Genomic DNA, 25068 nt, shown 5'->3' with positions numbered 1-25068 from the left:
GAGGGAAGTGAGGCGTGGTTAGGCAGTGGGGGGGGTGAGGAGTGGTTAGGCAGTGGGGTGGGGGGGGGAGTGAGGAGTGGGTGGGTGGGGGGAGTGAGGAGTGGGTGGGTGGGGGGAGGGAGGAGTGAGTGGGTGGGGGGGAGGGAGTGAGGGGTGGGAGAGGGGGGTGGGTGGGTGGGGGAGGAGTGAGCCTGGGGAGTGAGGGGTGGGTGGTTGGGGGAGGAGAGTGAGAGCCAATTAACAACACAAACGTGTGATTGCATGCATGTCATGACATGCATGAGCTGTGAGCACACGATGCACCGCGACGACATATTTTGGAATTTCCATCCACGACACGGTAATTATTATCGTCAAAAACAAGGTTTCGGTGCTCAAATTAACTAAATATTAAAACTAGATGTGGATAAACATATAAACTAACACAATAAATTGGTTTCATAACGATATAAACTTACCTTCGTCAAAATCAGTGAATGGTTTTGACAACCCAAACTTGCGGCAATAAATTCACCTACTTCTCGAAGTCGGAAAATAAAGGTTGGAAGACGAGGTCAAAGGGGAAAATCTGAACGACGTCATAAGTATTTCCGGTTCATCTAAGAAAAACAAATACGATCTCTGCAGCGATAGTAATGTAGGGCTGTGCAGACAGCCGAGATCGCTGGCACACCAGGTATTGGTGCCACAGCGACACGCTACTCAGCATCCGATAGTCACGTACCTACTATATTATATAGTCTAGACTTCTAGTCGACTGGACCAGGTACGCAGGTCCGACTGGCAGGGATGTACTGAAATCGGTGTAGCTGGCGGAAAACTGAAGTCGGTGTCGATGGCGGAAAACTGAAATCGGTGTACCTGGCTTAAATGAAGTCTGTGTACCTGGCGTAAATGAGCGGTTTCGAAATCAAAATCCGTTCTGTACAGTACTGGATTGTAATTTATTGATTTTAATCACCAGGTGAAAATAATTTATCAGTTGCACCAGACCAAAGCAAGATCATGTGAGCAAGATGGTGGATCATGGAAGGGACAAGATGGCGGATCATGGAAGGGACATTTCAAATGACAACATGAAATTTTGTTCCCAAGGGAATGGGGATTTATTATTATTATTTTTTGTGAAATTTGAAATGAAAGTGAAATTTTGAATGGATTTACATATACATGCAATTGGCATAGAAGTTCGCTTACGAAGCCCTCCATTACAAAACAGCAGGGCATACCCAGCATTGCCGCACTGTCCTGGGAGAGGGGGGAGTGGGTGATGGATACCTGGTGCTGCCAGCTGGGTGACATTTTCCTGGCGCTGGTTTTGGGACGTATTGGACATCGAAAAGCAATGGAGTTATTGGCCCCATGGTAGTTACGTTTTTCGTGTGGGCCGACAGCAGCACAGGCCGACTTCACATCCCAATATACGCATTATAGCGGCCTTTAGTGGCCCCAAAACGGACACCAAGGCCAACATGTGGTAGCTTAAAACCTTGCTCAGATTCTGTGAAGTGCCTACACCCAAAAGTTGAGGCCACGAGGTACTACAGTCCGACCGTGAAAGGATAACGTGCAAACGCACAAATACTTGAAAATATTTTCAAGATAAACAAAAACACCTCATTGTCCTGGATATTCAGTCACCCCATTGGTTCACTCCCTTGAGGCTCCAGAAAAAAAAAAAAAACCATAGGTCATCCAACAATGTTGAGAGAAAGAAAAAAAAATCTTTATTTTTAGATGGACAAATGTGAGACAAGAGCCACCAGCAAGACAGCAAGCTCAGAAGAAAAATGTCCTGGGGATTCTGCTGGCAAAACGGGGTGCATGTTGCTTCCGCAGAACACGGCAGGGCAGTGGGAATTTAATCTTGGAATTCTGCAGCAGGGGCAAGAAGAAAGACGAGCAAGTAAGAAAGCCATTCGATTCAACTGGTAATCACATTGAAAATGCCAAGTCAATTGATACGTTTGCCAATACAAATAACATTTTTATTTGGCGCTCCATCTTTGTTCCTGTAAGCATTGGTGAGGATACAACTCCAAAAAAAAAAAACCACATCAAAATAATCCATTTTCATTTCCAAATGAAAAGCAAACTGAATACGCTCAAGCAAGTGTTAAAGCTGGACAAACAATCGCTAAAAAGCAGCTACTTCCTACATTCAGATTCTGATGTACCAGACTCTGTCAAAGAGCGTCGGTGCTGCCGAAGCAGTTTATTGGCATGGGTTGTACTGGGTGGTTTGCCATTGCCTTCCCATTAGTAGTTTGGGCAGCAATTTGTAATGTGTTCAGGGTGCAGACAAAAGCTTGCCTTCACCTACTCTTCGCAAACAAAGTACACTGTGGGATATTTAATGTCCACCAACTAATACCGGCAGATGGGACGCCTCATGCATATTATTTAGCAATCTGACTTGATACGATCTGCCATTTCAACACGTCCTGCACTTCATCTGTATGCATCTTCACTCACCTTTGTTCCACTTAAGTCTTTCATACTTTTCCAAGACATAAAATTTAAACTCTGGGGAATTAAACATTTCTGTAAAAACCTGCACAACAGATAACCTGAAAAGTTTGTAAATGCACAGCACTGGCTTGTAAATTTGATTTGGCATGTGATGTAATTAAAGATAAACAGGCGTGATGAAGGCAGGAGGTGAACGGGTGGCGTTCAATGACCATTAAAAAGTAAAATGAGGCTCAGCCGCAAGGGCATCACACCTACAACGCACGGAAGCCCGTGCTGAACAGTGCCCGGAGCTGGCAGTGCAGGTATTAAATATTTATGGCAGCTTTTAGATGCAACGGCAATGGACTCCTACTTGGCAAGTACGTCTGCCAGCAGCTCAGCTCAAGCCTTTTTGAAAAATAAAATGCTGATCCGACAGAGGTGGACAAAGTGTAGAGCTTTTGCAAAGATATTAATACACATGGAGGTCACGTAACTTGCCCCTCATGCAGTTGAAATCAATATGGCAACATAATCCATGTTGTGCTTTTCTACAACTCAGCACTGAGCTCAACAGTACGTCTACAATGAAAGTTTTGGATTTGTCACAGGAAAGGTAATCTGACCAACCACCTCAATGATCTTTCTGCACGATTCTCAATGTTTCGGCAGGTAACCATGACCAAGCAAAGAGGGAAGTTGCAAGAATGACAAAATGACTTCCTCCCACCCCAAACTTTGTTGTAAAATTGCCACATTAGTCCCTCCACTTTCTCTCGCAAATGCAAGAATCAAAAAAGTTATTTAGTTATGGCATCACCGAGGCAAAACTATTCGGACGAAAACATTAATTTCCTCAAATAATAATTACTTTAGTGACAAAATAGATGCAACAAAACTAAGCATGAAACAACGTAGAGCGTTGTTGTGGTACATAAATGGCAGTCGATCTGAGAATGGTTAATTTATCTTAAAGTAGATCAGGCGGTTGCACGAGCACAAACATGGGCGGTGGTGCCAAATTATTGCTTTGTCATAAAGTAGTGTTGAAGTAAAGTAGGAGTACACAGTGTTATTTTTCTTCCATTCGCCAGTTCAATTTCTGCCGTGTCGATAGGTAATTTAACAGACTGCTCAACAGGTGGTATGTTGATGGGTAGATTGTAAAAAACACGAATGACTTACGTGGAACTGCTTGATTCCAAGACGACGACACTTCTTTGCTGGAATGGCCTGGACCTTCATGATCTGGATGGAGTGAGCACGTGCACGATGCTTTGAACCCATGTCCCTGTCTGCAAAACATAAACCATGCGTCAACCACTGAGCATATGCAAAATGTACCGAATGCAAAGCAAGTCTATGATACTGCAAGTCAGCAAAAACATAAATCATTAAACCAGGCAGTGAAAGGTAGTTATGGACCTTTATATTTCCAAGGCAACTTAGGCCATGTGCAGCAGGTGGAAAAGCAGCTAGAAATCGGTCTTCGTTCCACGACTGAAGTCCTACTAATTTCGCAAATGAATAGACAACTATATGGTGGACTCTGGGTAAAAAGTTCTCCATGAGACCAACACAGCGCTGTGGGGTGTTGAAGTTTGCTCCCAGGGTCCAAACAGTCGCTTTTTGGCAAATTGACTATTTCAAGCCACTTAATGGTGAAACTGATAAAGAAACACTGGTGGAAAACAGAGCTGTTATCCACAAGTCTTGTCATTTGAAGTACAATAACAGCAGGTAGCAACGGGCAAAATAGAGACACTCTGTGGAGACTCACAGTGACATTAAACCAAGCAGAAGATACACTCATCTGTCAACACCAACAGTGAAAGAGCCAAAACGAGTTTGTTTCATCTGTGGTAAAGGAGATGATGATGTTGACTCCTTACACGAAACACCTAGCTTTAAGTTGGATGCATGTGTCCGTCTGTGCTCAAAAACTTCAGGATGAACAACTGTTATCAAAGTTAAGGACACAAGACACAAAAGATACAAAATATCATTCAAAGTAGCACATGATACAAAATATCATGCAAAGTGTTTGGTGTCTCTTTTCAACCGAGCAGAGAGAAAACAGACCAAAGACTGTTTTGGGGTGATAAAGACAAGGTCATACATGGCATTGTATTAGCAGAACTTGTTGCCTATATCAAAGGACTGAGACAAAAGAGCGACAGTTCCCATCATGAAACTGTCTGAACTTTCCAAACTCCACACCAAATGTCTTGAGCAACATCAAATTACTACAATTGGCAATGTCCACAATACAAGACTAAAGGAACGAATATTAGATCATTTTCCTGACCAAGAGGCTCGATCTCAGGGCCGTGAGGTACGCCTCGCCTTCAATAACATTATCACGATGCTTAGGTTATTGAAGAAAACGCTGTTGACGATGGGATCCATTTGATAAAAGCTGCAAATGTGGCGAGGCGAAATGTTAAAATCAAAGTCCACATTTAGCGGCTCATTCACACACCGACGCTAGCAAGACTGTCACAGTCACTCTTGGCACTAGTGCAAATGATATTGGATGGCCCAAGTTTCATCGATCATTCTGAAAATGTAGAATCCAGCCAACCAGCATTATCTATCGCAGAGCTCTTGATTATCAAGTCATGCGTGAGCATTACTTCCTCGTTTTCAGTGATTGATTTTGCTTCATGTTTGCACGTTTTCTGGAACTGGGGCATTGAGACTTTTGCAGATATCCCAGTGGATTACTCGACATACTTTGTTGTGCCTTTGGGTGCACAGCTGCTCTGACGTGAGTTTTCTTTTTTACATCCTGATAGGAGCTGGCTCGTACTTTGTTTCTACCTTGCAATACGTACACTTTTCTGACTGACTCAATCCCACCATTTTCTTAAAGCCATTGGTGGTGTCCTTAGTCTTGGGCATTTATAATGATTTGTTCTCTATCCCTGTTGAGTTGACCTCTTCTTAGCCATTCCAAAGAACCTTCTTTGTTGTCTACTCCCAATCTCTCCAACTCTTTTTTTTTTATACCTTCCTGCTCTTTTATCGTTTTCCCAGTTGGTGGTGTATTTCTGTTGATACTTTGCTTTTTTATTTTTCTTTGCTCTTTTTTGCAATTGTTGGGGCTGTACTCGTTGTTAGGGTTTCTTGTTCCACATCTGCCATTAGCACCGGTCTTTGTGGAAATTTTCTGCTATTTGGGTTAGGGATACCTTCTCTGGTTTGTTGTCTTCATGTTTGCTTACAAATTGGATTTGGTAGTCTGTTGCACTTTTTACGTTTTAGGCCAATTCTACAGCGATGTGCTTGGTTGAGCTCCATCAGGCCACTACCTCCTCCTCATTTCAGCAGGTACATTCTCAGGATGCATCGATATTTGTAAAACATTTTGTGGATGGTGAGGAGTTTCCTTGTTTTGACATCCAGTTTATTATTCTGCAGCTGTATGAGCATACTGGTATTGTGAGTTGATTTATGGCTTTGATTTTGTTCCTTGGAGATAGGTATGTTTTCAGGATCAGCCTTATTCTACGCAGATATTCTTTCGAAATTGTTTTGCGCATTTGTTTGTGACATATCTGATGTCCCTCTTCGACGCCGAGATATTTGTATGATGCTTCGTTGTCTTGCTCCTGTCGTGTTGCATTTGTGTCACTTTTATTATTTATTTTTTTGTATACAAAGTCGAGGCCCGTGTGAGAGCTAACACATACAACATAACCAGAAAGAATAAAACATAATAAAGTGAGCGGGAGACATGGGGGGAGGGAGCGGGAGACAGGGGGAGGGAGGGAAAAAGGGGAGCACACAAGCAAAACAACAGTAGAAAACAGGGACATGGGTAGATCTGTGGAAGGAAGAAGACTGGGGGGAGGGGGAGGCGGAGGGTACACGGTATGAAATAAATGGGCACGACTAGGAATTTCAGGAATGAAGTCGGAGATTGAAAGAGGTGGATTTGGGATGTATTGACGGCGGTCGAAAAGGTCAAGGTTTTGAATGGGGGAAGAAAAGAGATTGTGGCGAACAGCTGTTTTAAAGACCTGGAGGGAGGAATGGGATTGAAGAGAGTGTGGGAGTTTGTTGCAAAGGTGGTCTTAGCGGTTAGGGTGCTTGTTGGCTTAGCGGTTAGGGTGCCGGCTTGGGATCCTAGGATCCTGGGTTCGAATCCCGGTCGATCGCTGAATTAACGCCAGGGGGGGGTGACTCAGCCTGTCATCCTTCCGGCAAATTGAGTACCAGCTTGCTGGGATGAATGATCATGGTGTGTACCCCGATTTAGAATAGGTATACCGTATCCCTGCGCATCGTAAGAGGCGACCAAGGGTGGGCGTCAGGAAGGGAAGTGGCGTTGATCACGGAATACAACAAATTACACACATGTGACAAAGAACAAAAACAGTATCTTTTGCGCGTCGTCGCCGATCACCGTCACCGATATCCAGACTGTAGTAGAAAGGCCCTCGCGCAATAATTCCTGTATGTATGTACTATGTATATTAGTTTACATCATGTACATGTAGTTTATTTACTGTCTTCTAAAGTTGTTATTGAATGTCAAATTTAGTCTCTGAATTTTAAACACAAGTATACAAAGTCGCACATTATACTTACAGTAATACTGACATGCAAGTAGTGATGCTTGAATTAAAGCGGTTTTGTCTTAAATATGACGTATTGTGTATAGACCAGTTAGTATAATTCGTAATACAGACACATGAGTTTATAGAGTATTATTAAACTGTATTTTTCCTGCAATATACCATGGCATAACACTAAATTGAAACGTTTTTTAATATTTTTTACTGTACCGTATCATATCATATCATATCTGTATCATATCCTCTCGACACGTTAAAATAGCGCCAAACGACAAAACTTTGAACCCCGGTAGCAACCTCTAAATATCAACCAATCTTTATGAAAATTCACATATGTCATTTTCTCATCACTGGTAACAATATTTTAGGGTGAGACATTAACATTTACAAAAAAAATTATTTTGGACCACCCTAGCATCCGGCCATAAAAACATTGCCTCAAACAGGGAACCATGATTGTCATGGGGCCCGCAAGGCTAACCCCCACTCTAGCGGGGAAAATGGCCTTAAAACGATCATCCATTCATTCATATACTGACTATATTCAAAATGACATGGAACTGAGATTTTGTGCATATACGCACATTTAACTGGCGGTGGTGGGATGGAAAGGTTATGAATGTGGGTAAATGAGCAACACTCACAGCAGGTGGTGACGGCGCCAGCTGTTGTAAGGTCACGGTATTCGCGGTACATGTTGTGTGTCCCACTGCGTGAGTCGTAGCGCAGCCAAATACCAAAGTTTTTCACTTTCTGTGGAGACTTCTCAGAAACCTGAAGGACAAGCAGCAGCCAAATCTGAATTATTATAACATAAAGAGAACAGCAATTCCGATGACTCAACTTGCGAGTCCATTACAATTCTATATGAAAATTCAGGTAAATTCTCCATTGAAGTACACATTCATTTATACCTTGTCCGCACCGCAAAGCAATCCATTCTATTCTATTCTATTTGAAGGGGCGCAACCCTTCGGCTGCATTTTGTGCTGTTAGACTGACTGATCATATTTACTTCCTCAACAACTGAGGCATGATTGTGTACCGTTTGACTGCATAACAAAAAGCACATCATTTGATATGCCCATACAATATGCTGTTGAGGGATATCAGTGAAGTTTTGTGAAAAACAAAGAAAATAATTTGACGTTTAAAGTACCACCCTACCAATTTTCCACTGATACTGACATCCCTCACCATTATTAATACACTACTTCTGCCATTTTGTTGGTTTAATAGCGGGCCGGATACATGATAATAGTGGGAGGGCTAAGAGTGTGATGACATTTGGTTAAAACTCGGTTAACTTTTTGTGGGAACACTTCGCTAACCTAGTTCAAGCTGGGGATTCCTTACGGAAGGTGGGATTTATGTGGAAAAGGCTGTGCTTAAGCTCTTCTGGGACGAGAATGCTATGCAATGTGAAGCATTTCAAATCCAACGTTGGGATTGACCTCAAGTCTGAAGGAGGCAAGGAGTTTGTCCCAGGTAGAGAAGTCGACGGAGCATAAAGATGGAGCACTACCAAAAAGGGGTAGTTTGTAATGGTCGCTTGAATTTTCCTAACCTTATCAAAAAAAAATCCAGGTATTCCAAGTATCTTGCACATAAAAAGGTTCAAAAACCTAATAATAGAGAGTGGATTATTAAATGCAGTCTACACTTTGACTTTTCAAATCTTCAAAATTTTAAAACAAGGTTACTACTGGTGAATAGGAGGAATACATAGTGCAGAAGCAAATATTACAATGGTACAAAAAGAAACTTTCAATAATTATGGAGATTTAGCCTTTGTCACAATCTTCCTCTTTACTCATATAGCGCACAAGGCTACATCATTGGCTGAAGGCATGGATGTACCCCTGATGCAATGCCCTCTGCTGGATTGGGCAGAAATTTTGAATTTGTTCATGGTGGGATCTTTAACGTCCACCAACAAATCCTGGCACACAAGATGCCCGTTCACGTCCATTCGTTGAACACACACACATTGACGACTCACCCTGCCCATGAAAAACCGGGATGACAGACTATAGGTGAGTTGGGATTCAAACCTGGGCTAGACAGATTAGAGGCAAGTGTGCGTACCTCTAGGCCATCCTGCTAGCCCACTCACAACAATAAGGTATCAGTAATGTAACCCTTCCAACTTTCCAATGAGCCGTTTGTTCATCATACTTATTCTGTTTGTGCTCTCGCATATTATAATGCTACAATTCCATTGCCTTTCCATGTCCTGCTAACAGCTTGGATTATTAAATCCAGTCTACACTTTGACTTCTCAAATCTGAGAAGAAAGGAAAAAGCATTACATGGGGATCAAAACTGAGAAGAAAGGAAAGATGAAGTAGTTTCTGAGAAGTCGTGTAGTGTCAAAGAAAGGAAAGACCTATTTGGGGGGTCAAACCTGGGCCCACTTTGACCCCCATAGACGCCATAGACCCTGATCTTCTTAATGCCATGAACAAACTTTGGTACATCACGGGTGATGAAGATTGTGAAGTTTCATCGAAAGTGTGTGCAGTTGTATTTTGGAGGGGTCAGACCTGGAACCACTTTAACCCCTGGTAGATCCCCTTAGACCCTGATTTCGGAGAAGAAACTGCAAATGTTTACAGACGGACTGACGACGCGCCATCCCATAAGCTCCCTTGAACTACGTCCCAGGTGAGCTAAAAATTAGGTGGGTAAACCTAAAATATGTGACAGCCAGTTGAGTCTGGGAAGCAGCCAAACTTGAATGCGAAGCCGTAGCAGCAAGTTTGCAGGCCGCACTTGCAGGGTCCATTTGCTGTTGCCGTTATGTGGACCAGTTTGTGCAGAACAAAAACATTATGGAAGACAGTGCTGTGAAGGATCTCTCTCGCTCCTGTGAGATCGATTTGTTGTGTTTTTTTTTTTTATACAAGATCGAGGCTCGTGTAAGAGCCAACATCAATCACAAAAACATAAACGGACACATAAAACGTATAATAAAGGGAGCAGGAGACAAGACGGGGAGAGTGAGAGAGGGAAGCACACAAGCACAACAACAGTAGTGAACAGGGACGTTGGGAGATCTGTGGGAGGGAGGGGGCAGGAGAACGGGGGAATGGGAGAGGTATAAAACAAATGGACACTGCTAGGACTTCCAGGAAAGAAGTCGGTATTTAAAAAAAAGGTGGATCTGGGGTGAATTAATGGAGGTAGAAAAGATCAACGTTTTGGATTGGGTAAGATAAGAGATGGTGGTGAACAGCTGTTTTAAAGACCTGGAGGGATGAATGGGATTGAAGTGTGGGAGTTTGTTCCAGAGGCAGGAGAAAAGAGGAACGAAAGTGTGAAGGTGAGCAGAGAGTCTCCATTTTGACAGTTTCACCAGAAGGGGGTTGCTGGCAGATCTTGTCCGACTTGAAGGAATATTTGAGGGACAGAGCACAGACACAGCTAGGGGAGCTAGGCCGGAGAGGACAGGCAGAGCTGGGCCGGAGAGGAGTGTGTAGAAGACAGAAAGACCACCAACCTGCCTGTGATGAGCGAGTGAAAGGACCTCAGAATCAGCTTCATCGCGGGAGATTGCAATGATTCTGAAAGCTTTGGTTTCAACAGCGTGAAGCCGAGCCAGGTGTGAGGCAGGAGCACCAGCCCAGAGGGGAGAACAGTATTCCATTGAGCTGCGGATGAAAGCCTGTATGTGGTGAGGAGCTCAGGTGTGCCAAGGAAGGACTTCGCACGACGGAGGATGCCCAGTCGGCGACTGGCTTTACATGCCAGCTTGGAAATGTGGTTTTCCCAGGAAAGATAATGGCAGATAGTGAGACCCAAAAGCTCAAGATCATTATCTTATGAGAATGCAAACTGCCCTCAGGGCATATGACAAACGAAGTCCCAATGAGCTACTGAGCAATAATAGACCTGAGGGAACTTCGTAAACTGATTAAATATTCCCAAATGCTGGTCGAGTTTATCGTGATCTACGGATTCAACACACACGCAGTGAACCAACATAGCTATTTCTGACAGACAACTAATTGATCAATCAGCGAAGCGAGAGGTCGGCTCTGCTGGTATTGTAGTAATAGATAACTACTTGAGGACTAGCTCTGAGCTTGGATCACATGGGCGTGGCTTCAAATCGGCAGGTAGCTCTCGCACATTAAATGTCGGTACAGCATCGTGTTTCAGGAATTTCCGAGGCTTGTTTCCCACGTGGTGAGCCTGTTGATCAAATACGAACGCTGGAGGATCGAGGTGATTTTTGCAAGCAAACGATATTTTGAATGGACATATGTTCACTCAAAATTTGAATTGCAAGCAACCGATCATGTTGAATTTGATTGTTCCAAGGTTTTTCAACCACAAAGCACACAATCGTTGACGATCTTTTAGTGGGTCAGGAATTTTAAAAAACGACTTCTGAGTTCTGTGGGAAAATTTCTGTGGCAAACTATTCGAACAGTTAAAAGCTTGGCACATCGGTATCTTGAACGCGAGAATAACCTGTGATGAAACGCAGATGTGACACGTCCGTCAATGAGCTGTGCTGCCATGATGTCACGCAAATCAATGGAAGTAACTCATTTGCATAACATAAGTGAAAATAGTCAGATTTAAAAACACAAATATCTTATTATTTATTATACACTTATTTTTCTCCCAATTTTTTTGCTAATGGGCTAGGGATATCATCCTCTACAACATATATCTTCAAAAAAATTTCATGATTATGTCACTTTAAATCTCATCAAAAAAAAGAAAAATGTGTGCATCATTCACTGCAATCAAAAGGAAGCACCCTCCACAGTAATCAAAGATTTCAGTAATACAGGGCTTTCAAAATGCATGATGGATGCTAAATGAGGCCTTTTGCACATAACCCGCCAGACGGGCAGATTTGGTTCGCGCAAAAGCACTGTAAAAGCGGGTCGCTGCCAAGCTCGCTCAGCTAATCTTGAGGGCAGATTTGCAGTGACCGTGTGTTCCGAGATGCCAATAACGGCCAAACTTACGGAGCGGACATGGAAATCTTTTCATTCCATACCCACCCCGGCTGAGTGACCGTCCTTGAAGACATGTGACCGTTACAATATAATGCATACAATACAGAATGATTACACAAGGAATGGAAATGTCCATTTACAGAAAATCCATTGTTGTTCGAGGGTGTATATGTGGCATCTTAACAATCCACTCTCGCAAACACATGGCGTCTGCGACAGGCGACAAGAAGTCTGCACTGTATGCACATTTGATAAAGGGCACAACGATGTGTTACGGATAGCCTTTTTGGGTTGTGTGCAAGTAGTACAATACCCAATACAAAGCAAAATATGAAAGTACCACCAAAATGCAACAAATATCCTTTTAATGACATCCATATGATAATCAGCCCACCTACATTCATTTTTCCCCTATTTTACCAAACGTGGAATCATCTCCCTGTGTGCGTTGCCTCGCCCTCCTCACTTGTCTTTGAAATACGCTGCCCATGATTACCTTGTGCACTTATCCATGCACCTCCATGTAATGATCCCTTTAACAAAAACGATTCTTTCCCATTCTGTTCCTCTCCGGGCCATTTTTGAATTTGCAACATTCCTTATTTTATATGCCGATTCCCTCCTCTAACCATCCAAATACCCCCAGGCAGCCTGTGGACCTGCTGCCCTTTGCCATAACAATCATTCATGAGCCCTTTATAGAAAATAAATAAATAAAAGACCCTCACATTTCTGCGGATACCACATCCCCCATCTCACTGTTACAGCAAAGTGGCCCTTTGCGACCGTACTTTTTCCCTGCCTTGTTTACAATACGGAACCTATTTTTATAGAATGTACAGGCCTTGTGGACCTTTCCATTTATACAAGGGGTTTGGGTAAATTTTAATGTTACTTTTATGAAGGTCACAACCTTATGGAAGCAACATAACTCTCATGAATAAATGGGTAATTTCTGGAATTTTACCTGTTATTTTGCGGATGGGTTTCATCAAAAGACAGCACATTGCACTCCACAAACATATTACATGTTTATCTGTGTCAATGACTGTCCATTAAAGTACCATTTTCTATCGCTGAGACCCACCTTCCCACAGTAGATGATCTCACCCGCAGACTTCTTGAGCTTCCGCAACTGGGAGACGAAGTACCAGAAACGCGACTTGGCCACGACATAGTTGGATGCAAAGATGCGCATGCGATACAGTGGTGGATGCGGCTGCTTTGGTGAAGGCAACCGTCGGCCAATCACCTTGAATTCTGTGAGCTGATGAGCACGAGGGTTATGGTCAGAAAGTGGCAAACAAAGCAAATCCACTCACCCATTGGTGGAGGGGGGGGGGGGGGGGGGGTAACGGGTAACATTTGATCACTTTGCACTTGCATCTAAATGCCAATGAACAATCCAATTAGCGACTCCGAGGGGGGCTTTATACATCTTTCCAGGTTGGTAAGCAACAATCATTGGTACCATATAATAGAATCCTAGGTCAATTCATTGTTTTTCGAGGGTGTATTTGTGACATCTTAAATTCCACTCTCGCAAACACATAGCGTCTGCAACAGGCGACAAGATGTGTCTCCTGTATGCACACATGAGAAGGACACACCGATGGGTCACGGTTAGCCCCTTTGGGTTGTGTGCAAGTACAAATCTTCACAATGGACGAAATATGAAAGTACCATCAAAAACGGGAAAAATCTTTTCAATTATCATTTTATATGCAGCCTGGTGATGCTGGTTGCATCGTTGCTGGAGTGCAGCTGTGCCGCTGATGCAGTTCCGCCTGCTTCCAGTAAGCTGGTACTCATTTTGCTGACCTCGGAAGGATTACAGGCCGAGTCAACCAAATTGATGTTATTTAACAAAACGACTGGGCTCAAACTCAAGATATAACTAGAACAATGCGACTGTGTCGCCAATATGCCTCCTCATAGTCCCACAACGGGAAGATGCCATCACTCTGCATATGTATGGGCAGGGGATCACGTTTGTGAAGTTAAGTGTTGATCGGACAAGGTTCGTTTTTCGTTACTATAAAAGTAACTTTAGTTTCGTTACTATAGTTTTATAGTTTATAGTTATAGTTTTTATAGACTTTAGTTTTATAGTTTCGTTACTATAAAACGACACAAAACAAGTCCGGTCGAGGGTATGAATCTTTGACTGCTCGTTCTTATTACCTCGGCCACCAAAGGTGGATGGAGGTTATGTTTTCACCCATGCTTGTCTGTCTGTCCGTTTGTGAATAAAATATCTCAAAAAGTTGTGTACGGATTCGGACGAAATTTGGCAGAGATGTAGCGTATGTGACAAGGACGAAATGATTAGATTTTGATGAAGATCCGGATTCGGATCCGGCTGCTATAATTTTTTTAAAGTGATTCTTCACCATTGCATTGGGAGATAGGGCCAAAAACGATACATAGCAGGATATCTCAAAAAGTTATGGACGGATTTGGACGAAACTTGGTGGACATGTTGTGTGCCTGACAAGGAAGAATCGATTCAATTTTGGTGAAGATCCGGATCCAACTAGTAGAATTTTAAAGTGATTCTTCTCCATTGAGTGATATGGCCAACCAGGTGGCGATGCCGTTGTCGTTTCTTTTGTATTGACGGTTAAATTTTGTTCGCATAATGAAGGCCACAAACCTTTGTAAGTTATATAATGAAGGCCACAAACATTTGTAAGTTATATAACTATCTTTATTATTTCTGCAATGAATAAATGTTCAATTTGTGAAATTCAACGAACGGAGAAACGTTTGTACCAAAATGCTGCAAATTAATTGTATTTTCTCCTGAACTTTGGACAAAACCTCTACTTTTGGAACTTATTTGAGAAATAGCGAGTCATACTCACTCATAGCCGGCGAAGCCGGTGTTGTGAATGAACGCGTACGTATTATGTTGAAAAGCCAGATTTTGCTGGATCCCTTGAGAATTTCGAAGCATTGACGCACCAAATCGCTCAATGGAGGCGGCCATCTTGCGGATGCGGAGGTATGCATAACAAATTGAAAAAAGTTCAACAGAGTTTGTTTCACCCGTCTTTGTTTGATTCACAATCTTATGCACCTCTAATTTGTAATTAAAATACTTTAAGACCAACCTCGTTCCCCAGGCCCTGGTTGTCTTCAACGAAAATCGTCACCAATTACCGGAACCAATGAGATTCGAGCATTTGAAAAAATATTTCAAAAAAGCTTTTTACCACATTTCGGACGCTGAAAACGGCGTCAAGTATTCTAAAATTGACGAAGAATTATTTTTTAGAAATCTCGCGGCCGTAGGGGATAGTTTTTCACGGTCGGAAATATCCGAAGTTGAGATGGAATTCACCGAATTAATCAAGAAGGAAAATTTATAAATTTTAATCTCATCCAGAATGCAAATGGTGTCATTTTGAACTAGGTACGGTACCTACTACACCTACCTACTACCAACTACCTAACCTACTGATGCCATAGTGATGGGTAAAATAGTGGCAAGAGGCTTTGGCTTCGCCGGCTCATTGTGGCTTTGCAGTCGGGTACTAGTAGTAAACATTTTTTAACGAATTCAACAGTTTTCTCCCTCAAAGTAAACTGTTCAATATTTATAAATAAAAACACTGAAATATAGAAAGCACACGTTCACTTATGACATTCCAAAAATGAAGTGAATTTTTTTTTAATAAAACCAATGCCCGGGCCCAGTGACCACATGGCATCCTACCACAGGACTTCATGCAAAGCGAGCGCAAATAACACCTCACACCCAAAACTCTCTTCTAACATCGAACCAGACCCTCTTTAACTCGTACAACAATCTGCGAATTCCACCTATTAATGATAAAAGCCGATTCAAATCAATAACTCATACGTACAACTCCCGACGCCTTCATGGCGTCGCCACAGCTCGCCTCAGAAAGAGAACGTCGAGCACTTCCGGATAGCTTTGTCTTCGTCGAATAAAAAGGTTAAAAATAAATTCATGCGTTTCAATGTAAGCCGTTTAGAGGGCTCTTCCATTTTATTGAACTTGTTGTTAAAAATAATCGTTGGTTGTAAAGCGCCGAACTGAACTTTCACCCGGATATGATCACGTGGTGACGTACTCATACATCGCCCAGTTTTTTGTGCGTGTTTCAATGAACAAGCTGCAACAAGCATTTAAATAACATTAATTATGGTCCACAAAATATGGGTGATGGATCTGTGAACAGCGACACACCCCAAATATCCTCGGACCAATGCTGTTTAACATTTATATTAATAATTATCGGCCGGAAGTTGTTCACTCGCCTCGAAGCTGTGCAGTCAGGGTTCGAATTCCGACACATGCTATGAACTGCCATCCTGGTGTTTCACAGGCAGGGTGCGTCATCAATGTGTGTGACGTCCCTTGCATTGATGTTAAAGGTGACCCTTTCCCAGGCCCTGCTGTGAGTGTGATGTTTGTGACTTGAACATGCACACTCACCTTGACTTGAGGAAAATGTATCACTCACTCCACCAGGATCAGGACATAGGGGAATGAACGCTGTCTGCGTCCATAACGTACCCCAAATATAACTAGATGGTATTCATAGAATACGTACCCTGCGCAATCAACTTGTTGCGAGCCAACTCTTCTGTTTTTGGACATTTTTTCCCTTTGATCCAATATGGCTGCCAGACCACGTGAGCGATGACATCATAAATATATATTCTCTAATTAGTCTAATGTAATTGTTGCATAGATCACGCTCAATACATTTCAAACTGATCAGACGAAGCGTTTTCCCTGTCGAATTATGACGTCATAATTATGGCACCAATGACGTCATCGTTAACAACACATATTCCCCATATGGAGTTTTCAATTTTTTCCATGCAACATTTTTCGTTTTTTCCAAGATGGCGCCTGTACCACGTGACCTATGACGTCATAATAATCATTAAAATATTCTAAAGGAGGAGGCGCTCCTATGGTGAAAATGTCATGTCAATCGGACCAACAGTTGCCGAGAAAAGGAGTTTTTAAAATGCAGACACGGCACGCACCCGTACGCACAGAATGCTTACCCCCGCTTTTCGCTTCGCGAGCGCAGGGTAAAAAGTCGAAGGTGGGGCAAAAGGAAGTTTGAATCTGGGAAGGATGACTCGCCACACTGTCGATCAAACCAGTGATGTGGGTTTTACAGGTATAAAAGGTCCTGGCAAAGTAAGACAGGGGGGAATGGAGCTGCAGACAAAATGGGCGCAAAGGGAACTGTATAGGACGAGGACAAACAGGTACACTGCAGTAGAAAAAGAAACATGGGCAATACACCTGGTGGTCACCTGGTAGAGTAAACAGTATACTGCACCGACTAAAGGTATTTTAAACCAATTTTAATGGTTGCTCGAAGACAGGGTAGCATGTAAAATCATACTAACATAATCATAAGACTTTAAACAAACAAACAAAAAAATACCTATTTTTGGGGGCAACCCCACCCCCACCCCTCCCACCCCATATACCTCCACAGACCCCAATTTTTCCAATGCCTTGAACAAACATTGGTACATCACAGATGATGAAGGTTGTGGTGACGTGTCATAAAAATTGTGTGTAGGTTCTGAGAAAAAACCAAATACCTATTTTGGGGGGCAAGCCCATAGACCACCTTGGACCCCGATTTTTTTAAATGCCAGGAACAAACTTTGGTACAACACAGGTGATTATGGTTGTGGTCGTTTCTGAGAAAACTTTCATCAGAATTGCAGGTTCAGTTTCTGAGGAAAAACCAAACACCTATTTTTGGGGGGAAACCCCGACGTAGACCCCTTTATATCCCCATTTTAAAAAAATACTGTGAACAAACCAAATATCATTTTAGCTGCTGAGGCGGTGGTGGGAGTGCTGCTGAGGCGGTGGTGGGAGTTCTGCTGAGGAGGTGGTGGGAGTGCTGCTGAGGAGGTGGTGGGAGTGCTGCTGAGGAGGTGGTGGGAGTGCTGCTGAGGCGGTGGTGGGAGTTCTGCTGAGGAGGTGGTGGGAGTGCTGCTGAGGAGGTGGTGGGAGTGCTGCTGAGGCGGTGGTGGGAGTGCTGCTGAGGAGGTGGTGGGAGTGCTGCTGAGGCGGTGGTGGGAGTGCTGCTGAGGCGGTGGAGGGAGTGCTGCTGAGGAGGTGGTGGGAGTGCTGCTGAGGCGGTGGTGGGAGTGCTGCTGAGGCGGTGGTGGGAGTGCTGCTGAGGCGGTGGTGGGAGTGCTGCTGAGGCGGTGGTGGGAGTGCTGCTGAGGCGGTGGTGGGAGTGCTGCTGAGGCGGTGGTGGGAGTGCTGCTGAGGCGGTGGTGGGAGTGCTGCTGAGGCGGTGGTGGGAGTGCTGCTGAGGCGGTGGTGGGAGTGCTGCTGAGGAGGTGGTGGGAGTGCTGCTGAGGCGGTGGTGGGAGTGCTGCTGAGGCGGTGGTGGGAGTGCTGCTGAGACGGTGGGAGCGAGTGCTGCTGAGACGGTGGTGGGAGTGCTGCTGAGATGGTGGAGCGAGTTCTGCTGAGGCGGTGGAGCGACTGCTGCTGAGCCGGTGGTGGGAGTGCTGCTGAGACGGTGGAGCGAGTCCTGCTGAGGTGGTGGTGGGAGTGCTGCTGAGACGGTGGTGGGAGTGCTGCTGAGGCGGTGGAGGGAGTCCTGCTGAGGCGGTGGTGGGAGTGCTGCTGAGACAGTGGAGGGAGTGCTGCTGAGGAGGTGGAGCGACTGTTGCTGAGACGGTGGAGGGAGTGCTGCTGAGGCGGTGGAGGCAGTCCTGCTGAGGCGGTGGTGGGAGTGCTGCTGAGACGGTGGAGGGAGTGCTGCTGAGGCGGTGGAGGGAGTCCTGCTGAGGCGGTGGTGGGAGTGCTGCTGAGACGGTGGAGGGAGTGCTGCTGAGACGGTGGAGGGAGTGCTGCTGAGACGGTGGAGGGAGTGCTGCTGAGACGGTGGAGGGAGTGCTGCTGAGACGGTGGTGCCTGCTGTTGACAGTTGTAGCAAGAAATTTGCAATTTGTTCAGGGTGACGGTACAAACTCACCTCCCCCACACAAGCCACAGCATGGGATCTTTGGCGCCCACCGACAAACTACATTGCGAGCCGATGCAGGTCCTCCAGTTTAACGTCTATCCGATGGATGATACACGCATTGATGCCTCTCTTTGCGTGCCAAACACCAGGGTGATAGTTTATCGCCAGGTTGAGATTCGAACCCAGGCTAAGCTGCTGGTTGCATCATTTATCTGGAAGCACGTTTGTGCCACTGATGCAGTGCCCCAATTACCAGTGAGCTGGTACTCAATTTGCCGACCTCAGAAGTATGACAAGCTGAGTCAACCCCCTTGGCGTTATAATTCAAAGATGGACTGGGATTACAAACTCAGGATCCTAGGCTCCCAAGCCGGCACCTTAACCGCTAAGCCAACACCAGGCTAATAAATAATTATAATAAATAAGTTATAATAAATAATTATAACTACGGGATATGAAATGGAATAAATGTGAATGGGCTTGAAAAGGGCTTGGAATCACACTGCGATGCACGTTCATTTTGCTGACACATCATGCTGCGCTACTCAAGAACCATCGCACAAGATGGCCACGGACAAATTGCCTCGGTGGATTGCTTGCTTTAAGCATCAGTCAGGAACATTTTTGTCTGCAGTCTTCAACGACAAGATAAATATGCAAAGCTTTTCAGCGACGTGTATATAATTTAACCCCAGATAAAATGAAGCCTTACAGGAAACAAAGCCTGACACAGCAGAGACATCACTCGCATCAAATTAGACCAACTACACAATGGCATCCATGATTCGGAGACGTCCCGGGAGAAGCTCCACTCACCCTCAGTCGACAGTCGTTACTTATTTTGTGAACATGCAGAAACATTTCCGTTGGTTTATCACAGTGACAAAGGTCAGAGGTTAAAACGAATTTTGAGACGGAGGCAATGGTAGGCCCATGAGCAACGACACGTCAGCAACAGGACATTACAATTGACACTTTAGAGAACAAAGATCTGCAATGGAAGGCAAAGTTTATGCTTTCTCCATGTACAAGTGATGAACCTTTATTTGAAGTGGATTCACTGGTTCACCTAAACCTGCACCAATAGCATCAGCGCCATTTGCATATGAATATATTTGACAGTTGTGAAAACAAACATCTTTTCATGGCCAGCATCCCACGGGAAATGCAAAATTTGCTTTTTAATACGTTTTCAATTGCTTCCTTCACCCTTTTTGATAATCCCATCTATTTATGAATTTATATTAAGCTCGTCTGCTTTGTCGCATTATTAAAACAAGTGTTTATCAGACATTTGCTGGACATAAGAACTGTAATGTTGGGTAGGCAAAGAGTAAATCACTCGACGTGTTCCTTGCCACAAGACGTATTCAGCAGCACCGACTCGACTCTACTCTACGAACCTGACTGGCAAAAGTCAATGAAGTTGCAAAATCCCCGGTTCTGGGTTGCAAGTGGGACCTTGGAGCCATTCGTGGCATAGTGCACAATTCATCCAGCAGCTATTTACAACAAGGTGAAGGTATATAATAATAAAAACAAGCAAAATGGGAAGGAAAAGGATGGTGGAGAAAGCAAAGGATGAGAGGAAGATGAATGAATAAGGAATGAAAAGCGCATTCAAGGAGGAAGGCAAAGGCAAAATTTTTCCATTTTTTGCACAAGTGCTACGACTCCCTATAAAACGTATAAGATGGAGGGAAGCACAAAAACAGTAGTTAATGTATGTTACCAATTAATGTATACAAGACTGTGTGTGTGTGTCTCTTTTTTTTTTTTTCTCTCTCTTTCTCTTTCTCTCTTTCTCTTTCTTTCTCTCTCTTTCTCTTTCTCTCTCTTTCTCTTTCTTTCTTTCTCTCTCTTTCTCTCTCTTTCTCTCTCTTTTTCTCTCTTTTTCTCATTCTCTCACTCTTTCTCTTTCTCTCTCTCTCTCTCGCCCCCTGCAGGCCGTTTGTGTTGGGCGTGGCATCATGGCGGCTGTGTGCGCTGAGCTGTGAGTACTGTGCTGTGTTGGCGTCTTTCCCATTCCCCTTTCACTCCATTTGTGTCCTTGTACGTGTTTGTGAAGTTTTCCCCGTGTTTCCTTTCTTTGTTGAGACAGGAGAGAGAAAGAGAGCGCGCACGGTAGGTGATTAGCAGGCCTGTTCAGGACCTCCTGGTTTGGGCCTGCTCTTCCATTTGCCGTGTTTATACGTTTAGCCTTTTCTTGGCTAAATACTTCATCCATATTATTACTTTTCCTTTTCCTCCACTTGCTAGTTTTGCTTGTGGCTGGTTTGTTTTTGATTTTTCAATTTACTTCATTTGTTAATTTTACACTGTGGCAAACATACGTTTGCACAATAGTGTGTACGAGGCACTTACTCCAAAGAACGGGGTCATAGTTTGTCCGCCGGACGGAGTTAGTGTTGATGACGTTGTAATGGGTTTCGGAGAACAAATTGGGCTCGAAAACATTCTCGCAGCGTCGAAAATGAATCAACGTGTCGTGCTCTTCCTGTCCGAAGAGCGATACGTTGCTCAGACAGTCGAAACTGGCTTGTCTGTCACGCCGGATCTTTTTCTTACTGTGTGTCCTTTGGACACACCTGCCGTTAAAATTATTATTTCGAATTTACCACCTTTTAGTGGGGGGGCCAATGTAGCAGATTGAAATGCCCGGTGAAATTGCTTGTTAATTTTTGGACACTGGTTGGGCTGTCTTTAGGGATGATATAAGTTCTAGAAAAAATATGTCTCCAATTGTTTCAAGTTCTTTATGGCGGCCATTTTGGATTTTCAAAATGGCGGATGGCGAAAACGTAAAATTCCATTATCTTGGCTTCTAAATGACCTAGAGTTTCGATTCTGGTGTCCAGTTGTACATTTTTGGGGATAGAGAATTGAATGAAACCTTCTTTAATAACCTACAAGGGATAAAAATAGGTTTTTATGGCACAGCCGAACCAGTGTCCAAAATCTAACTTAATGCACATCTATCTTAATTGTTATTTGTTATTTGTATGTTCCAGATTCGTGACCCTGAGCTATGATGGAGCCAAAAAGCAAGAAAATCAAGAAAGAAACTGATTTCACACTTTGCATTCAGTGCCAGGATCCCCAAGGTGCACTAGTGACTGAGCCAGCACTGGGCTCATATGCAAAGTTTCTCCAGTTCATCCAGGAGAGGGCACGATATGGTGATGCCGACTTCAAACAGATCAGCGAACGATTAAGCTGTTTCACTGCCACTGACTTGAGGAACAATAAAGCAAAGTGGCACCGGGCATGTTATGGATCTACATGCAACACTGCTCACCTGGAGCGTGCTAGAGTTCGCCACCAGAAAGCCTGCGAACATGGCGACACCCAGCATCTTCATAAGAGGTGTGGACGTCCTTCTTCTGCACCTGCCGCTGCAAGTACCTCAGGTTCTACGCAAGACGAGACTCTTCGCTTCACACGTTCATCATCAACTCCATTCAACAGAGACCTTTGTTTCTTCTGTCAAGAGGTCACTAAGGAAAGTGTACATGTTGTATGCACGTTCAACGCAGGTAAACAGCTGAAGAAAGCTGTTGAAGAAGGCAGCAACCACAAGTGGAAAGTTCAGCTGAGTGCTGCCATCAGTGCACATGATGCTCATGCGATCGACGTCAAGTATCATCTCCCATGCTGGGTGCAGAATGTCCAACGTGCTCCCAAGAGTGGGACATCAAGTGATGACAAAGAACACATACTGCAAGAAACTAATGTTATCAAAATAGCCGCAGACATTGAGTTTGTCAGCCTTGTTCGCTCTCTACTCCAAGCTGGTGAAATTCTCAACATGTCTGACCTGAAGTCGGTTTACTCCAGGATTCTTGACAATAATGGTGTGCACAATGTCCCATCACCTACTACCCAAGGCATGAAGGAGAAAATCAACTCTCACATTGATGACGTTCACTTCATGAAACCAAAACGTCGAAACGAGTCAGACTGTGTATTCTCCACTGCCGTGCGTGATGCAGCTGTCGAAGATGCAATGACGAAGACAAATGAAAAAAACATCGAACAACTGTTTGAGAGTGCCTCTGTTCTCCGCAGTGCCATTGCTTGTCAGAACAAGCACCCATGGCAATTTGAAGGAGAAATGAACACTGATGATGCTGAAAAGCATGTACCCAAAGTACTCTATGCTTTCCTCCGCTGGCTACTGGAAGGACCAGCCACGAGCATTGAGCCAGAGACTATGCGCTCAGCCACTATTCATCGAGATGTTATAACCATCAGTCAGAACATCATGTACGGCTACAAGTCAAAACGCCAAGTCACGTACAAGCCCAAAGAGCCAGATGCACCATTCCGCCATCGCTTAGAATGGCCACAGCAGCTTGCCGTTGCCATTGTAGTCCATCAGTCCACCAGAAACAAGAAGCTTCTGGATTTCCTGCATGGGTTCGGTCTGTCTGTTGATTATAGTCGGATCTTGCGGTTGGAGACACAGCTGGCCAACTCAGTCATAGAGTCTACGACAGAACAGGGTGTATACTTTCCAAGAACCATGCGCATAGGGACGTTTGTCTTCTTTGCAGTGGACAACAGTGACTTCAATGAAGACACACCTGATGGGAAGCGGACACTCCATGCTACAGCCTGGGCACTCTACCAACGACGGGAACATGCACCCTCCACAGATGAACATAGAACACTGACACTACATGACCGAAAGGCCAGACACCGCTCACTCAAGGTTCTGACTGCTCCAGACTTTGTTCCTTGCCAAGCACCAAACAAACAATCTGCCACAGGTACCACGTATAGCTTGAAGACACGGTCAAACCCAGATGTCACCAAGCCGTACTCTGCGACGGACACAGTGTGGCTACTTTCACGCACAATCATGCGAACAGCTGAAGCTGAGGACGTACAAGACGACATCATCCCACCAGATGACCAGCTGCAAGCTGCAGAACCCCAGCATGCTGACCCTGTTGGGTCACTCGTTCACGATCCAAAACAACCACCTGGCAGTAGGATCAAGCATCACGATATCCCAACTTGGACAGCCTACAACTCACTGCTCTCCTCTTCGAAGCCTCTGACAGAGGTCAACGCCCTGCCATTGGTAGCAGCACCAGCCCATGAATGGCAAACACTGATAACAGTCTTGAAACAGACACAGCAAATCAACTGCATGGTCATGGGTCCCGATAGGAAGACAGTGATCACCTTAGACATGGCCCTGTATGAGCGAGCCAAACAGCTGGAGATGACCAGAGATGACTGCAAAGGCAAGTGGGTACTGCGACTAGGGGAGATGCACACTGTGATGGCTGCACTGAGGGCTGCTGGGAATGCCATAGAGGACAGTGGTCTTGACGAGGCTTGGTCTGAGGCTGATATCTATGGCCCAACAACGACCAGACAAATACTGGAAGCCAAGCACATGAAGAGGGCTTTGGAGGCCCACATCACCACTGTCCAAGCCCTCTTCGACCTCTATGTGGACGAATTCTTCCAAGAGCATCCCCATCTGAGGGGCCCATGTACCCAGTCAGCACAACAGGTTGCCCAGAGCTGTCATCTACACAACCGAGAGGAGATGACAAGCGCGCAGAACAACATGCTAGCTGTCCTCGAGTCAAACGAAGTCCTGGAGGCCATGGCAAAGTTTGATGAGAGGAAAGAAGCCAAGAGTCCACTGTTCAAGTTTGTGCGACGCTACATGCGGATGATAATGCTGATATACACATTCATCCGTGCCACCCGTGATGGACAATTTGAGCTTCACCTGTCTTCACTGGATGAGATGTGCATATACTTCTTTGCACATGACAAACAGAAATATGCCAGGCTGACTCCCCGGTACCTTGCAGAGATGAAGGCCCTGAAGATGACAGATCCAGGGATCTACCAAGAGTTCATGGATGGGAACTTCAGTGTCCATAAGAATGAAATCCCCTTCTGTGCTGTAGGTGTGGACCATGCACTGGAGCACATCAACAGGATCATGAAGGTGACAGGGGGTATTGTGGGCATTACCCAGAATGCCAGTGCCCGCGAAAGGTTCTTTCTGACAGCACCAGA

At 44.5% G+C, this 25068-nt stretch overlaps 1 protein-coding gene and 2 non-coding genes across 3 annotated transcripts; all 3 read right to left on the bottom strand.

Annotated features, from left to right (window-relative positions):
* Positions 1–1704: 1704 nt before the first annotated feature.
* On the bottom strand, positions 1705–16094 carry RPL18A (ribosomal protein L18a). Its single transcript, XM_068130948.2, has 5 exons — positions 15889–16094; positions 13104–13283; positions 7682–7811; positions 3640–3749; positions 1705–1875 (listed from the first exon to the last, which is right to left on the bottom strand). Exons 1-5 carry the CDS (start codon positions 15904–15906, stop codon positions 1780–1782), a joined length of 534 nt encoding a protein of 177 aa, XP_067987049.1. The 5' UTR covers positions 15907–16094; the 3' UTR covers positions 1705–1779.
* On the bottom strand, positions 12184–12318 carry LOC144888342 (small nucleolar RNA SNORA68). Its single transcript, XR_013620936.1, has one exon. It is a non-coding gene; the product is annotated as a small nucleolar RNA SNORA68 (small nucleolar RNA).
* Positions 13532–13664, bottom strand: LOC137437136 (small nucleolar RNA SNORA68). The gene has a single exon (XR_010986435.2). It is a non-coding gene; the product is annotated as a small nucleolar RNA SNORA68 (small nucleolar RNA).
* Positions 16095–25068: the final 8974 nt, after the last annotated feature.

This window comes from Myxine glutinosa, chromosome 11 (assembly GCF_964187855.1).
Source record: "Myxine glutinosa chromosome 11, kmMyxGlut1.1, whole genome shotgun sequence".
Taxonomy (NCBI): domain Eukaryota; kingdom Metazoa; phylum Chordata; class Myxini; order Myxiniformes; family Myxinidae; genus Myxine; species Myxine glutinosa.
Note: the sequence above shows the minus strand (reverse complement) of the source record. Positions and strands in the feature narration are given on the sequence as shown.

Excerpts from the sequence above, each read along its gene's own strand:
- RPL18A (XM_068130948.2), bottom strand. Across the intron at positions 3,750-7,681 it reads TGGCGCCGTCACCACCTGCT|ACAGGGACATGGGTTCAAAG; the intron begins GTGAGTGTTGCT and ends TATGTTTTGCAG. Across the intron at positions 1,876-3,639 it reads TTGGAATCAAGCAGTTCCAC|AATTCCAAGATTAAATTCCC; the intron begins GTAAGTCATTCG and ends CCCCTGCTGCAG.